The sequence below is a fragment of the Microcebus murinus genome, chromosome 12, assembly GCF_040939455.1.
Source record: "Microcebus murinus isolate Inina chromosome 12, M.murinus_Inina_mat1.0, whole genome shotgun sequence".
Taxonomy (NCBI): Eukaryota; Metazoa; Chordata; class Mammalia; order Primates; family Cheirogaleidae; genus Microcebus; species Microcebus murinus.
This window is the reverse complement of record NC_134115.1, coordinates 61,455,717-61,472,495: the sequence shown is the minus strand read 5'-3', so window position 1 is coordinate 61,472,495 and position 16,779 is coordinate 61,455,717. Positions and strand designations below refer to the sequence as shown.

The 16,779-nt window shown below is 41.6% G+C and overlaps 1 protein-coding gene across 3 annotated transcripts in view; it reads left to right on the top strand.

Moving 5' to 3' along the window:
* Positions 1-8,426: 8,426 nt before the first annotated feature.
* Positions 8,427-16,779, top strand: part of XPA (XPA, DNA damage recognition and repair factor) — a 68,666-nt gene continuing 60,313 nt past the window's right edge. For 2 of the 3 annotated variants that reach the window (XR_001155250.3, XM_012769052.2), the window contains exons 1-2: positions 8,428-8,691; positions 15,892-15,999. Coding sequence is in view for 2 of the 3 variants with exons in the window: in XM_012769052.2 (XP_012624506.2) it covers positions 8,520-8,691; positions 15,892-15,999 (280 nt within the window). In the remaining variant the exon portion in view is untranslated. Of the gene's footprint in view, positions 8,692-15,891; positions 16,000-16,779 lie in introns of all 3 variants that reach the window. The other variant, XM_076008859.1, reaches the window with a different exon arrangement.

Genomic DNA, 16,779 nt, shown 5'->3' with positions numbered 1-16,779 from the left:
ACCTTAAAATCTGTACCCCCATAATATGCCGAAATAAAAAATAAAATTAAATTTAAAAAATCCCTGAGATATCTAGAATATATAAAGAGCACTTAAAATTCAATAATAAAATGACAACCCAATTTAAAAATGGACAAGAGACTTTAATAGACATGTCTTCAAAGAAGATATAACAATGGTCAATATACACACGAAAAATACACATCGTAACCATTAGGGAATTGCAAATCAAAACCACAATGAGATACCACTTCTTACCCATGGAATGGCTATAATCAAAAAGAAGATAAGAGTGTTGACAAGGATGTGGAGAAATTGGAACCCTCATACACTGCTGGTAGAAATGCAAAATAGTGCAGTCACTTTGAAAAAACAGTCTGGTGGTTCCTCAGAATATTACATATAGAATTACCATATGCCCCAGAAATTTCACTCCTAGTTCTATGCCCAATTACAATGATAATATTCATCCACACAAATACTTGTACATGTGTCAGAATTCCAGGTTTCGGCACCATGTCAGCCTGGAAGCCTGCCCTCGGTTCTTGGTATGCTTTTGGCCAAAAAAATGACCAGACATACCACAGTGTCAAGTCCAGACTATTATCCCAGTCCTCTGACTCTTGTCTTGGAAAAACTGGCAAGGCCAATAGATGGAATAACCTCAGGCAGGGAGCAATTTCACTAGAGCAGCTCTTTATTGTAGAATAAAACAGGTCTGTCTCCATTGAGTCGAGAGAGACAGACCTATTCACTCACTGACCCACACTTTCTGACTTCTCGTATTATTTCCTTTTATTAGCCCAGTCTGGAGGAGGGCTATCAGGAGGTGTAGGATGTTATCAAATGATCAATAGATGTCCTCAAAATTCCATCTGATTATATGAGCTCTCTCTAAGAAAGCCCTCCTGGGGTGGGGGTGAACAGCAATGCAGATTCAAGCTAATGGCATATTAATTACCCTTAGGTTACTCTAGGTCATGTTCTAGATCTTGTGCCTGGGCTGGGGATTCCTAGATTGATAAAACATTCCCTCCTTCCCCAGTTGTAGCAGATGCTTGGGATAGGATTAAGGGTGGGACATCACAAAAGATGGAGTGCCTGCCTTACCCTTCTTCCCAGGTAGAGCAGTTGCTCCAAACAGCACCAAAACAGGGAACCCCTGTCCTGAGAAGAGCCAAGGATCCTAACTATCTACTTAACACATGAACATTTATAGCAGCATTATTCATAATAGCCAAAAAGTGAAAACAACTTAAGGTCCATCAATAGATGAATGGATAAATAAAATGAGGTATACCCATACAATGAAATGTTATTGTCAGTAAAGAAAATGAAATATCAATATATACTACAACAGTGGCCTCCAAACCTTTTTGACCAGGGACTGATTTCATGGAAGACAATTTTCCACAGACCGCTCACCTGCCACTCAACACAGATGGGGGTGCAGTGCAGGGAGGAGGTGGAGCTCAGGTGGTGATGTCAGTGATGGGGAGCGGCTGTAAATACAGGGGAAGCTTCGCTCACTTGTCCTCCACTCACCTCTTGGTTGATGTGTGGCACTGTTCCTAACAGGCCATGGACCAGCACCCATCCAAGGCCCAGGAGTTGGAGACCATGGTACAATAACACATATCCACCTTGAAAACATCATGCTCAGTGAAAGAAGCCACACACAAAAGGGTATGTATTGTATGATGCAATTGATACGAAAAGTCCAGAATAGTCAAATCTATAGAAACAAAAAGCAGATCATGGTTGCCCAGGGCTGAGAAAGTTTGAGGGGACGTGGAGGAGTGACTTCTAAGGGTATAGTGTTTGTTTCTGGGGGGATAACCATGTTTCAAAATTGATTATGATGATGGTTGCACAATTCTGTGAATATAATGAAAATGACTGAATTGTGCACTTTAAAATGAGCACGTTGTACGGTACATGAATTATATCTCAACAAAGCTGGGAGACACTACCTTTCATGAGTGCTCTGTGTTGTGTTCTCACTGACTAATGGTGGATGCAGTTTCAATCACCAGTATTGGCAGGATGTGGGTACAATCTGAGCAGCTCCTCTGCTAGTCCCTGGATATAAAGCATCTTATATCATCCAGGGGAAAAGGGGACTGGGCTTGGTGGCACCTGCCTATGGTCCCAGTACTCAGGAGGCTGAGGCAGGAAGATGGCTTAAGGCCAGGAGTTCAAGGTTACAGTGAGCTATGATTGTGCTGCTGCACTCTAGCCCAGGCAACAGAGTGAGACCCTATCTCTAAAAATAAATAAATAAAAATTTAAAAAATAGGCATCGACATAATTATAATACAGGAGGGGAGGTTGGAGATGGGGGTGTTTAGAAGATGGGGGTGAGTAGTGAGTGATAGGTCTCAGAGGAGGGAAGAGATCGCTTCCAGCTATAACATTGGACAAAGGCTTCAAGGAGAGGGATATTTTATCCCATCAGGTAAGATTGTGACAGGTGGCCATGGATGTGACCAGAAGGAGTACAGGTTAAATTTTAAGCTCCTCGAGAGGAGGACCATGACTAGTTCATTGTATTCCTGGTCCTCGGCATAGGACCTGGCTTGGAGCAAGTGTGTAGTAAAGTTTGCTGAATGATGAGTGAAGATACAAATGAAAGAACGAGTAAAGGTATGAACAAAGGAATTATAGGGAGAAAAACAGCATGAGCCAACCACAGAAGCAGAGGGGTGCATCACAGGTCTAGAAAATTTGTCCAGTTTGGCTAAAGCATGAAGTTCATGATGAAGATTCATGGAGGGAAAGTCCCCCAAAGGGCTGCTAGACCCAGGTGATGAAAACTTAGAATTACCTACAACTGGGAATCAATACATCAGATTTTTAGCAGAGGAATGGCAGGGCCAAAGCTGTACTTTAGAAGCATGAAGCTGTGTGCTCATGCAGAAGATGGATTAGAGGCATCAGCCTGGAGTCTGGGAGCCCAGGTTAGAGGCTGTTCAGGTAAGAATTGGTGGGGGCCGAACTTGGCCAGTGCCAGTGAGTCCAAAGAAGAGATTGAGGCCAGAGACATAGAGCCACTTTCCAGACATTATAAAAACTATAAAAATAAGTGCTTCTGGTTATAAATATTTTACTTATTCAACAGAGCTATAGCTATTAGAGGGTGCACTTGCCAATAAAATATAAGTGGTTTGTGGTTTGAAGCTAGAACCACACTTGGTATGAAGGCAATGGAAAGGAAAACCCCAATCAGGGGCAATAAGAGAACTGGAAACCACAAGTGCATAACCCACTGTGTGGACTGGAGTTTATCCACATAATGGGTGAGCCCTGGACCACATTCATGCTCCCTTGGTTCCCCCCACCCCCAACAAGATGGGCAACAATAACTCCAGGACCAGGCTCTAGGCAGAGACAGCCTTCTCTGTTAGTTAGCCACGTGGGGTGTTGGCAAGAACCTGGTTTCTGATCCCAGCTCTGCACTAACCTATGCAGGACCAGCACTAGTAGTGGAAGTAAGAGACTTCCACTCTTACTTGTAATTTAGAGACTTATCATTTGGTGCTTGAGAGTATTGACACTGGGGCTGGGCTGTGTGTGCTTGAACCCAGCTCTAGCACTTATTACCTGTATGACCTTGAACAAGTGACTTCCAATCTCTGTGCTTTAGTGGTCTCACCTATAAACTGAAGCTAGTGAATATACTCACTGAAGTTATGAAGATTAGATTAATTAATACATTTTAAATGCTTAAAAACCACCTAGTATAGAGTAAGCACCATATAAATATTTGTTATTATGATTACTATTATTAATAAATAGTGGCCAAAGCTAGACAACACTGGAATAGGCTGTTCTAAAGTAGAGTGTTCCCTGTCACCCCAGGTGCATAAGCGGAGATGTCATTGTAGGGTTCAGCTTTGGACCTTGACTTTCGGTGCTGGAGAGACATGCAACTGGTTTTATTCAGTATTATTCATTCGATTTATTTAATTCCACAAACATTTTCTGAGCAGCTACTCTGTGACAGATACTAGGCTAAGCCCTGGAGATACTGGGATCAATCAGACTCTTAGCTCTCCAGGACCTGATAATCCATGAGGATGGCGGGAGCTGTCACTTCCTTGTCCACAACACCAACAACACATAGGAAGTTCAGAGGCAGCCAGAGAGAGAGTCAGGACAGACTTCCTGGAAGAGGCAATGAAAACCAAGGTGCTCTGGCCATATGCAGAATCTGGGGGATGCAGGGGAAGACCTGCCCTGTCTGCTCTGTGAGTGATGAAGGATTTAGACTTCCAGAACTGATGGTCATTCTTTTTCCTAGGCCCTGTCCTTAATTGACTCATTGGGACCCTCCCGCTCCCTACTGCTTTTGGAAACACAATTCCTGTGAGTACTCGGAATGTTCCCTAAATCTCTCAGAGCACACATTTTGTGGATCGAAGCTCCACTATGATGTTTTTGCCTCAATCCCTTTATCCTTTGGTTCAGGGAGGCTGAAATCTAAGTTTCTCCAGAAGTAGGTTTTGCTTGGTCAATCATAGCAAAAAGAGACCACATTTCCTGGATTACTAAACCAATACAGCCTAAGGCAACAGGACCGGGCATAATTTCTGTGTTGCTCCTCCTTCTCCCCCGAAAGACTCCCCCCTTGGCATGTTTCTTCCCACAGATGTTCCCCTATTGTGAACTGATGCCAGTGATGTTCAAAGTGACCACATTAAGGGGGTAAAGCCCCAGGGAATCAGGGTAAAAATAAAAAAGAAAGCCACACACAGGTACTATTTACTAGATAAAGACAAATGTGTTCACACCCTGTCATGAGCATGAGTAACCCCAGTAATGCACTTAGAGAGGAGGCCCTGTTGGAAACCCCGCCAAGTTTCTTATTCCCCTTCTATTCTTATCTGTCTGCTCCTTTTTAGTCTTCGGTTAGGGCTTTCAATTCTTTCTATGCTTTGTTAAGTAACTGTCTTTTAGCCAGGATCACAGTTGGTCTGGGAGATGCGAGAGGTACCATGCAAGAAGACAGATGTAGTCACAGGTTTGCTCCGAGACTGTGACTTGGGAGAGGCTAGAACACATTCACTGGTCTATTTTCCTTGCCTATTTTTCTTTTGTGCCCCCACCAAAATGACTCATGTGCTTTGCTTTGGGCAAGCCCTAAGCCTCTGTCACTCCGTGGGACGTGCGGATCAGGGCATGCACTCTTCCTTTCTCTAAGCAAGGAGTCTCATTTTAGCTTGGTTGAGGCGTCAGCTAACAATTCAGACCCAGGTACACGAAACTTGCTAACAAAGGTCAGTACGCCAAAGAAGAGGGAGTTACTGGCAAAAGAAGACCACAAGTTGCCAAGAGTTACAAAACACCAGGGCCTGAACAGCATCTGAGCGAGGGGCCACATCCTCCAGCATTCAGGCTTGGAATGCTTTGTTGGGGAGGCGGATCTGGGGACTAATTATTCTTAAAAGGTCACCTTGGGGGAAACTGTTACCTTTTCCTCCAGAAATACTTTACAGTCTCAGAGGCTCAGAGCTGGAGTCTGTAGAAGTCATCCAGTGTGCTCTCAAAGTTTGCTGCCCACTGGAATAACTGGAGGGACGGAGGGAGCGCTTTACAGAATCTTAACACTCAGATCCCAACTCTGACCCAGGACATCAGACTCTCTGGGCGTGGGGCCCAAGTGCCAGTATTTTTCAACTCTTCAGGTGCTTCCAATACTCAGCTAAGTTTGGGAACTTGGGATCTGACCCTTACTATTCAAAGCATGGTTTGTAGTGCTGCAGTACCACCAGGGGGCGGGTTAGAAATGCACATTCTTGGGTCTTACCATGTACCTGCTGAATCAGAATATGCATTTTAACAAGATCAGCGAGAGACTTGTATGTGTATTAAAATTCGATTTTTACTGTTCTTGAAAGATTGGAAAATTTGGCAACAACAGGCCAAATTCTCTTTCTGAAACTACAAGCTGGAGTTGTGTAGTAGCTGCTCCCTTGAAGAGGAACCTCCAGGCTCCAGTTTGTCTCAGTTCTACACTTGGCTAGGTTCATTCACTGCCATACCTGAGCCTAGTTGGAACTTGAAGGTTTTTTAAAGTTGTGATAAAATACACATAAAATAAAATTTACCATTAGTGACATGTAATATACTCACGATGTTGTGCAATCATCACCACCACTTAGTTCCAGAACATTTTCATCATCTCAAAAGGAAATCCCCTACCTATAAAGCAGTCACTCCCCATTTTCCCCTCCACTCAGCCCCTGGCAACCATTAATCTGGGAATCTTCCTGGGTTTGCTTAGTCTGAATGTTTCTTATAAATGGAATTATACAATATGTGGCCTTTCGTGCTTGGCTTCTTCCATTTAGTGTAATGTTTTCAAGGTTCATTCATGTTGCAGCATGTATCAGTACATTCTTTTTTATGGCTGAATAATATTCCTTTGTAGGGTTATACTGTATTTTGTTTATCTATTCATCAGTTGATGGACATTTGGATTGTTTCCAGCTTTTGGTTATTGTGAATAGTGCTGCTGTTAACATTCATGTGCAAGTTTTTGTTTAAACACCTGTTTCCAGTTCTTTGGGGAATATACCCATGATTGGAATTGCTGACTCATATGGTAATCCTACGTTTAACTTTTTGAGGAACAATCTGTTTTCCATAGCAGATGCACTAGTTTACATTCCCACCAATGATGTATTAATATGAAGGTTCCAATTCCTCCAGTTCTCACCAACACTTATTATTTTACACTTTTCTTCTTTTTAAATTCTAGCTATCCAGTGGGTGGGAGGTGGTATCTCACTGTGCCTTTGATTTGCATTTCCCTAATGACTAATGATGAATATCTTTTCATGTGCTTGTTGGCACATATCTTCTTTGAAAAATTTTCTAAGTCCTTTGGTCATTTTAAAATTAGGTTGCTTGTCTTTTTGTTGTTAAATTGAAAGTGTTCATTGTATCTTGTGGATACTGACTCATCAGATAATTGGTAAATATTTTCTCCCATTCTGTGGGATTTTTCACTTTCTTGATACTGCTCTTTGATGCACAAAAGTTTTTAATTTTAATGAAGCCCAATTTATATATTTTTTATTTTGTTGTCTGTGCTTTCAGTGTCATGGGATTTGAGATATTTTCACCTAGACAAGAGCGATGGACAGGGAGAAAGAGAGATCTGAGGGGGAAGGTTAGGTGGGGATGACACGAGGTTTCTATCTCCAGTTCAACCAGAAGATGGCAACATGTATCTGCTTTATACAAGGTTCTGCAGTTTTATGCACATATGACCAACAGATTAGAACTACTGGATTGTGCTTCTCAAACTTTAACTATTGAATATTAGTGGGAAACTTCAGTGTGTCAGATTGGCCTTTCTAAAAACTAGTCCTAAATGGTATATGTAGCAATTAGAATTTAATGTTTTCTGGTTTCAATTAAGTTTTATTTGTAATAAAGCAAAAGCATACATTTTTGGAAAAGGATGTGATACTTCTTTTGTTTTACTTGCCACACTTTTGGGAAGTCAGGATATTTGGCCCAAATCCAAACCTGCTGTCTACCTGGCAGCAACTCACCCATGCTGAGGGAATATTCCATGGAAAAAATAGCCAACTTCATGCATACCAGCTTCAGGACCATGTGCTGCATTTGCCTGAGGTCATGCAGCATGTGAATAAGAGTTTAATACATTGACTGCCACACTAGAAAAAAATTTTTTTGGGGGGCCATCGTGTTTTATTACGAAAATAGAATAAAAACTTTAAAAACAAAACGATCATTTCTAATTTAATGAAGAATTTGTTATTTTTAAATTGTTTTCTGTGTATGAGTTACATGCAACTTGAAAAATAGTTCACATGGCTCCCAAGGTGAAGAGACGTGAGTTACATATGCTTCACGAGGCCCCAGGCTCAAAACTAGCATCAGTTAAATACAACTCACAGGGCAGTTAACATGCTAAACACATGTCTTCTCATTTCAAATCTAGACCATGTGTCCAAAATAAAATCAGATCAATATTTACTGGTCTCTGTGATTGGCACTATTACTACTAGCTGCTCTCATTTTTTTGAAGCTTTTTATGTTCCAGACATTGTGCTGGCACATCTCATCTTCCCAATGACTCAAGAAGTGGCTCCATGATTATTCTCATTTTACCACTGAAGAAACTGAACTCAAGGCAAGTAACTTGCCCAGGGTCACATAGATTGTGTCAGAGGTAGGAACTTAACCCGTGTCTGACTCTAAAGCCCATATCCTGAACTACCAAGCGAAACATTTTAAAGATGACCGAGTTCTGAAAAATGACCTCGGCATCCACACTCCTCCCAGATTGAAAAGGAGATGACAGGTAGCTGGCCCTGGCTTCTGCGCATGCTCAGACACCGCCCCCTCCCTTTCACCCCGCCCCTTTTGCTGCGCAGGCGCGCTCACTCCAGTGCTGGCGGCGCGACCCAGCCCGGGACAGGCTTCGGCGCGCAGTGCGCGTGCGCGGAGCAAAGGGCTGCGGTCCTTCAAGAGGGTCGGAGATGGCTGCTGCCGAGGGGCCCTCGCCCGAGCCAGCGGCTCCAGAGCAACCCGCGGAGCTGCCCGCCTCGGTGCGCGCGAGCATCGAGCGGAAGCGGCAGCGGGCGCTGATGCTGCGCCAGGCCCGGCTGGCTGCCCGGCCCTACCCGGCGACGGCGGCTGCGGCTACTGGAGGTTTGGGCCCGGCGGCGCCTGCCCTTCCCTCTCCCGCTCTCCCTGGTCCAGACCGGCTTGCGCGGGCTGAGTCCCGGCTCCCGGAGGGAGTCCGCCCGGCCGGCCTCGTGGAGGAATCCTGTCCGCGACCGCAGAGACATTCTGCGGCAGGACCCGGCCTCCTGACTCCCGGCCCCGGGCTCCGCTGCCTGCGCCTGGGCCGCCCGGAGTCGGGTGTGCGCTCGGGGGCGCGGCCGCCCGGAGTCGGGTGTGCGCTCGGGGGCGCGGCCGCCCGGAGTCGGGTGTGCGCTCGGGGGCGCGGCCGCCCGGAGTCGGGTGTGCGCTCGGGGGGGGGGCGCGGCCGCCCGGAGTCGGGTGTGCGCTCGGGGGGGGGGCGCGGCCGCCCGGAGTCGGGTGTGCGCTCGGGGGTGCCGGCCGCCCGGAGTCGGGTGTGCGCTCGGGGGGGGGGCGCGGCCGCCCGGAGTCGGGTGTGCGCTCGGGGGGGGGGCGCGGCCGCCCGGAGTCGGGTGTGCGCTCGGGGGCGCGGCCGCCCGGAGTCGGGTGTGCGCTCGGGGGGGGGGCGCGGCCGCCCGGAGTCGGGTGTGCGCTCGGGGGTGCCGGCCGCCCGGAGTCGGGTGTGCGCTCGGGGGCGCGGCGCGGCCGCCCGGAGTCGGGTGTGCGCTCGGGGGTGCCGGCCCGCGCCGGTCCGCGCCTCGGCGCTCCCAGGGAGAGGAATTGGGCCAGCCCCTGGCTCTGGCCTGCGTATCTAGGACTAGATGATGAAAGGGGCGGAGTTCAGTGTTTGTCAAGGAAGAACTTTCAACAGGTGGAGTTGCCAAAAGTGGCAGGGTTTACTTCTAGTCCTAGCGAGCTTCCCGTGACTGGAAGTGCTCGGATGGAGACTGAAGTGTCTTTACTGGCGTGGAATAAACGACATTCAAATATCAGATGAAGGGACTGGAAGTAAACCTTTAAGATTCCTTCTAATCCATAGATTCCACGAGTCTATGCTCTTGGATATGTGACATGCTACGATTTCTTGGCAAAAAGTAGATACTCAAAACATATTTATTGATTGAAGGAAATTAAGGGCTGATCGCTCATTGCAAATTGTTCTCCTACAGAAGAATTCATCACTGGGGTCAAGTAATAATATTTCCTTGGGTACCTAAAGTATAGTTTGGTTGACGGGCGGTTCTTCAGGACTACCTCTACCATGAAGTACTTGTGTTCCCAGTCTGTCCTATACTGTATGAATGAATGAGCACAGTTCAGAGCTGTATTATCTGCTACCCTTTTTCATCAGCCAGAGGTAGGAAGAGTGAGAAGAGTCTGGGGCTGGCTGCATGTCTTGATATTCATGCTGACAGCTGAACTGCAAATTCCAGCCACTTTTAATGGTTCCGATCTCATCCTTTCCGCTTTCTAGTGGCTTTCTTTTGTTCCTTTCTCAGCTTGAGGCATTCTAGAGTCAGGACAAAAAGTTGTTCATTTGCACTGATTAATTTATATTCATGATTCCATAAAGGTTTCTAGATAAGTACTCCGCGGCTGTGGAACAGAAAGTGAAAGACAGCAAAAGCTGATATTAAATTAAACCTCTGATTATGGAAAGCAAGGTAGAATTGATATTCTGTAAGATTTCGTATGCAGTTACCCAAGATCTGAACTGTGTTGTAGCATTGGCTACAATCCACCATGTTTCAAGAGTTATATAAGTGCTGGGATTTTTATCTTTGCTGTACTTTTATTTCAATGTACGGTATGTACACTTTTCGTTTTCTTTGTGTGTGATGGCATATGCCTTGAAAAAGACTGAAAACACTTTTTAGCATGTGGTGCTAAGAGTGATGCTAAAGTCCTGAGGAAGCAGCAAGAGATAGCAGCAGAGAGAAATTGGGCTTTGTTTTGGGCACGATTCACTAGCATTGTTCAGGATCCAACTCAAGTCACGGCATTGACTACTCCAGCTTTCCCTCTTCTTAATTCTCATTGCACTTATGGTGATTTCTTTCATTTTCTACACTACTATTTCATGAAGTCAAAATCATATGTTCTTGTATGTTCATCCATTTCTGTCCATCCAGTAGAAACTCATGGACTGCTTATTATTTGTCAGAGTTACAGAGATAAAGATGCTCAATCTAATGAAGGGATGTAGAAAGATAAACAGGCAATATAGCATAGGATGAGAATTGCCATTAACAATGGAAACAAGGGTTATAATCTAATCCTTTCATTTAATAGAGGAAGAAATTGAAGCCAGAGAATGGGAATGACTTAAGCAAAATAATACATACTAAATTTGTCTTTTTTAAGATTGTTGTATAACATACATTAATATGTAAAATGTACTGATCTAAACTATGCTTGTGTAAATGCTCATGTAAACACCATAGTGATCAAGATACAGACATTTCCAGAACTTTGGAAGTTTTCCTGTTGCTACTTCCTAGTCAATGTGCACACCACTCCCCCTCAGAAGTAACTACTACTCTACACATTTGTTTAATATTATCTGTTTTTGAGCTTAATATAAATGGAATCACACACAGCCTTTGGCTTTTTGTGCAACATAGTATCTGAGAGGTTCATGCACTTTGTTGCATGTGTTCGTAGTTTGTTCATTTCTATGTTACATAGTATTCTTTTGTATTTTGCAATTTTTCCATTTGCCTTTTAATGGGTATTTGGGTTATTTCCAGTTTGGGGCTATTATGAATAAAACCTCTGTTAGCATTCTTGTATATGTCTTTTGATAGACATACACACTTATTTCTGTTGTGTATATGCCTAGAGATGGAATTGCTGGGTCATTGGGGAGGTATATGTTAAGCTTTAGTAGACATTGCCAAACTGACTCAGTTTACAGTCTCACCAGCAATGTATGACAGTACTGGTTGTTCTATATCTTCACTATTTGGTTTTGCTGGTCTGTTTCATTTTAGACATTCTTGGGAGAGTATAGTGATATTTCATCATGGTTTTAATTTGTATTTTCCCAGTGATTAATGATGATGAGAACCTTTTCATGTGCTTATTGGCCATTTGGATATCCTCATTTGTGAAGTGCCTATTAGGACTTTTGAATTTTTTTTAGGTTTTTTAGGATTTTTAGGTTTTTGGGGTTGTCTTTTACTTATTTATAGAATTTTTTTACATATTCAGGATATGACTCCTTTGTCAGATGTACATACATTAGTCCCCCCTTATCTGCAGTTTCACTTATCTATGGTCAACCATGGTTCAAAATATTAACTGGAAAATTCCAGAAACAAATGATTCATCCGTTTTAAATTGAGCACTGTTCTGAGTATCATGATAAAATATCAAGGTGTCCTGCTCCATTCCTGCCTGGATGTGAATCTTCTCCTCATCCAGCATATCCCATCTAATTTATCAGATTGAAAAACGTAGTATATATAAGGCTTGATATTATCAGAGGTTTCAGGCATCCACTGAGGGTCTTGGAAATCCCCTGCAGATAAGGGGTGACTACTGTATTTCAAATATCTTCTCACAGTTTGTGTTTTGTCTTTTCGTTCACATAGTGGTATATTGATGAATGGAAGTTCTTAATCAAGCCCAGTTTAGCATTTTTCTCTTATGGTTAGCATTTTTTGTGTACTGTTTAAGAAATTTGGGTTACTCCAAATTCATGAAATTATTCTCCTTTGTTTTCTTCTAGAAGTTTTATTGTTTTACTTTTTACATTGAAGACAATGATTTTTTTTTAATTTCAAAGAATTTAGGGGGTACAATTGTTTGTTATGTGAATAAATTGTATCATGCTGAAGTCAGGGCTTTCAGTATACCCATCACCATAATAGCCTACATTGTACTCAACAGGTAGATTTTTATCCCTCACCCCTTCCCACTCTTCCCCCTTCTTAGTTTCCAATATTCATTACAAATCTTTATGACCATATATATCCTTCGTTTAGCTCCCACTTATAAGTGAAAACATGTGGTATCTGTGTTTCCATTCCTGAAATACTTCACTTAGGGTAATGGTCTCTAGTTCCATCCAAGTTGCTGCAAAAGACATTATTTCATTCCTTTTTATGGCTGAGCAGTACTGCATGGTATATATATATACCACATTTTCTTTATCCACTTATTGGTTGATGGGCATTTAGGTTGATTTCATATTTTTGCAATGGTGAATTGTCTGGGATAAACATTCTGGTACAGGTATCTATTTGATAAAATGACTTTTTTTTTTTTTTTTTTTTTTTTTTTAGTAGATACCTAGTAGTGGAATTGCTTGATTGAGTGGTAAGTCTGCTTCTTTAGTTCCTTGAGGAATCTCCATACTGCTTTCCACAGTGGTTGTACAAGTTTATATTCCCGCTAACAGTATATAAGCTTTCCCTTTTTACCACAACCTCACCAACATCTATTGTATTTTGACTTTTTAATAATGGCAGTTCTGATGTGGCTAAGGTGATATCTCATTGTGGATTTAATTTGCGTTTCCCTGATAATTAGTGATGTTGAGCATTTTTTCATATGTTTGCTGGCCATTTTGTCTGTCTTCTTTTGAGAAGAATCGTCATGTCTTTTGCCCACTTTTTTATGGGATTGTTTTTTTTCTTGCTGATATGTTTCAGTTCTTTGTAGATTCTAGGTATTAACCGTTCATTGGATGTATAGTTTGCAAATATTTTCTCCCATTCTGTAGGTTGTCTATTTACTCTGTTGATTATTTCCTTTGCTGTGCAGAAACTTTTTAGTTTAATTAAGATCCATTTTTTATTTTTGTTGTTGCTGTATCTGCTTTTGGGATCTTACAAATAAACTCGTTGCCTAGGCCAATGTCTAGAAGAGTTTTTCCTATGTTTTCTTCTAGAATTTTCATGGTTTCAGGTCTTACATTTAAATCTTTAATCCATCTTGGGTTAATTTTTATGTATAGTGTGAGGTAGGGATCTGATTTCATTCTTCTGCATGTGGCTATCCAGTTTTCCAAGCCCAATTTATTGAATAGGGCATCCTTTCCTCAGTGTACGTTTTCGTCTGCTTTGTCAAAAATCAATTGGTCATAGCTGTATGATTTTATTTCTGGATTCTCTATTCTGTTCCATTGGTCCATGTAAGACAGTGATCTGTTTGAAGTTTACGTGTGTGTGTTTGTGTGTATGTGTGTGTATTATATACGGTAGGGTCAAAGTTTATTTATTGAAAAGACCATCTTTTCCTACCCGTATTGTAGTGGATCCTTTGTCATAAATCTCAGCACCATTTATTGAAAAAATTATCCTTTCCTACGGAATTGCCGTGGAGCCTTTGTCGCTAAGTTAAATGACCAACTATATGTAGGTATATTTCAAAGACTCTCTCTTCTGTTCCATTGTCTCTTTGTCTCTGTGTCAATACCTCAGTGTCTTAATTACCTACTAAAGCTTTATAGTAGGTTTAAAAACCTACTAAAGCTTTATAGTAGGTTTTTAAATATAATAGTGTAAATCCTCTTTCTCTTTACATATAAATATTAGAAACAGGTTGTCAGGACTCCCTCACCCTGCCCACACCCCACTGCTTGGGCTTTAACTGAGATCACATTGGATCTTTAGATAAATTTTGGGATACCTGATATGTTTACAATATTAAGGCTTAAAATCTATACATGGTATATTTTTCCATTAATTTAGGTATATAATTTCTCTTAGTGTTTTGTAGTTTTCAGTGTAGAGGTTTTACACTTTTCTTCGTAGGTTATTGTTATTTCTTAATTGTTTTCTCTTTATTTCAGTAGATTTAGTGGGTACAAGTGGTTTTTGTTAAATGGGTATATTGTGTAGTATGTTATTTTTAAATTCTAATTGTAGATTCTTGTGGCTATTTTGCATACATAATCACATCATCTGTGAAAAAATACTTTTTACTTCTTTTTTTTTCCCCAACCTTTATGCTTTTTTGGTTTTCTTGCTGTATTATAGTAGCTTGGGACCTTCAGTATGATATTGAAGAGAAATGGTGATCATAGACATGATCACTTTATTCGATATACAGGCATTACCTGGGTGATGGGTGACCCCAAGTTATGGCATTGTCTAAACAGTTGTTTACACACAGCATCACTTTCATCTTACATTTCTTATTCAATTTTGTGAGTCTGTGTGTATGACTTATGACCATGCCTCCAACGTGAAAGTCCCCTACAAGTCCAGATGAGGCCTGTAGCAAAGAGAAAGGTGATTACAATGGAAATGAAAGTAGAAATAAGCCTTCAGAGAAAGGCCAGATGCCATCATTCGCTGGGAAAGCATTAGGCTTCAGTTACTCAAATGTCAGAACAATTATCAATTAGAAAGGATAAAGTGAGAATAACAGAACATATGAAAGGCAGTGCTCCAATGCAAGCATCAATTACTATTTATTTTTTATTTTTTTGAGACAGAATCTCACTCTGTCACCTTGGCTAGAGTGCAGTGGCATCATAGCTCACTGCAACCTGTGACTCCTAGGTTCAAGCAATCCTCCTGCCTCCTCCTCCCAAGTAGCTGGGACTACAGGTGTGTGCCACTGTGCCTGGCTAATTTTTCTATTTTTGGTGGATATGGGGTCTTGCTTTTGATCAGGCTGGTCTGGAACTCCTGAGCTCAAACAATCCTCTTGCTCTGGCCTCCCAGAGTGCTAGGATTACAGGTGTGAGTCACTGCACTTGGCAAAAGCATCAATTTACTAAGCAGTGTGGTGGATTCATTATTGAGATTGAAAGGTCATTATTGATTTGGTTAGAAGATCAAATTAAGCATAACATTCCTATTAGCCTAGCCCTAATGCAACATTAGGTAAATGTTAATCTTTAATATTCTTTTTTGAAATTTCTCCTAATTCCTATCTAAACTTTTTATATGAGTTTCTTTTTATGTTCTGTTTGTTTGAATTAAAAGAAAAAGCACAATAGTTCCCATAACTTATTACAGTACAGGTATATCATTATGATTATTATTTATTACAGTATTACACTGTATTATCATTACCACAAGAGCCATTATAGCATTATCATTATTATTATTATTACCATATATGCTTTGTTCATCAGGGATCTGAGTTACATACAAATCTGACCTAAAGACACTCTCAGGAATGTATCTTGTCTGTAACCTGGGGACCGCCTGTATATTGAATTTAAAGAAGTTTCCTGTTTGTGCACAAGAGAACATATGTGCTTACCAAGTTTGATTGTTGACCATTTTTGCTTACTTTTTGTAGGCATGAGTAATATAAAAGCAGCCCCAAAGATAATTGACACTGGAGGAGGTTTCATTTTGGAAGAGGAAGAAGAAGAACACAAAATTGGAAAAGTTGTTCATCAACCAGGTAAAATGAGTTTTTCAGAAAATAAATATCTAGCACACTTATAACTTTGACTCAAACAGTACAAAAGCAATTTATGTAATCAAAACATTTAAACCCCTGTAATATTCTGAAATTTAAAAATAATCTAGATTGGTTATTTTGTGTAATATGAATAATTCTTTGCAAACTGATGCTAAATAATACCACACTTACTTTAACCTGTGAGCAGATTAACTTTATAAGAGTAATAAAGTTTGACAGTTTTGCTAATAGATTAAAAAAAGTCAAAGAAACTCCTATACATATGGAAATGATTGTTTAACTTATTGGTGTATTTAGGGGTTAATGCTCTCTGTTACTTTATAATAGTTAGGAACAGCCAATATATTGACTAATACAATAAATATTCAAAATTTCTTGATAGGCTGAAATGAGAGGCCAGAACCTAAGAGATAAAATTTAGGACATTCTGTTATTTATGTTTGGAGAAACAAAGCAGTTTACAAAAGATAAAATAGGGAGACCTGGCAGAAAAAGAATATAATTATTTTCTAAGGTTAACACTTAGATGAATCATTTATATATACATGTTGGGAAATAGGGCTAAGTGGCCTGGAAAGTTTCAGGAGTTTTGCAGGGCTTTGCCTTGAAGGAATCTGTGGGCATGTTAGTCCACAGACCAGAAGCTGCTTAGCAACAGGGGGGGCATTCCACCAATCAGGGGCAACTACAAGGCAGCGCTGATTTCAAGGCCTGCAGGCCAGTGCCTGGAGCTTGTCCAAGGCAGAGCTTGGCATGGGC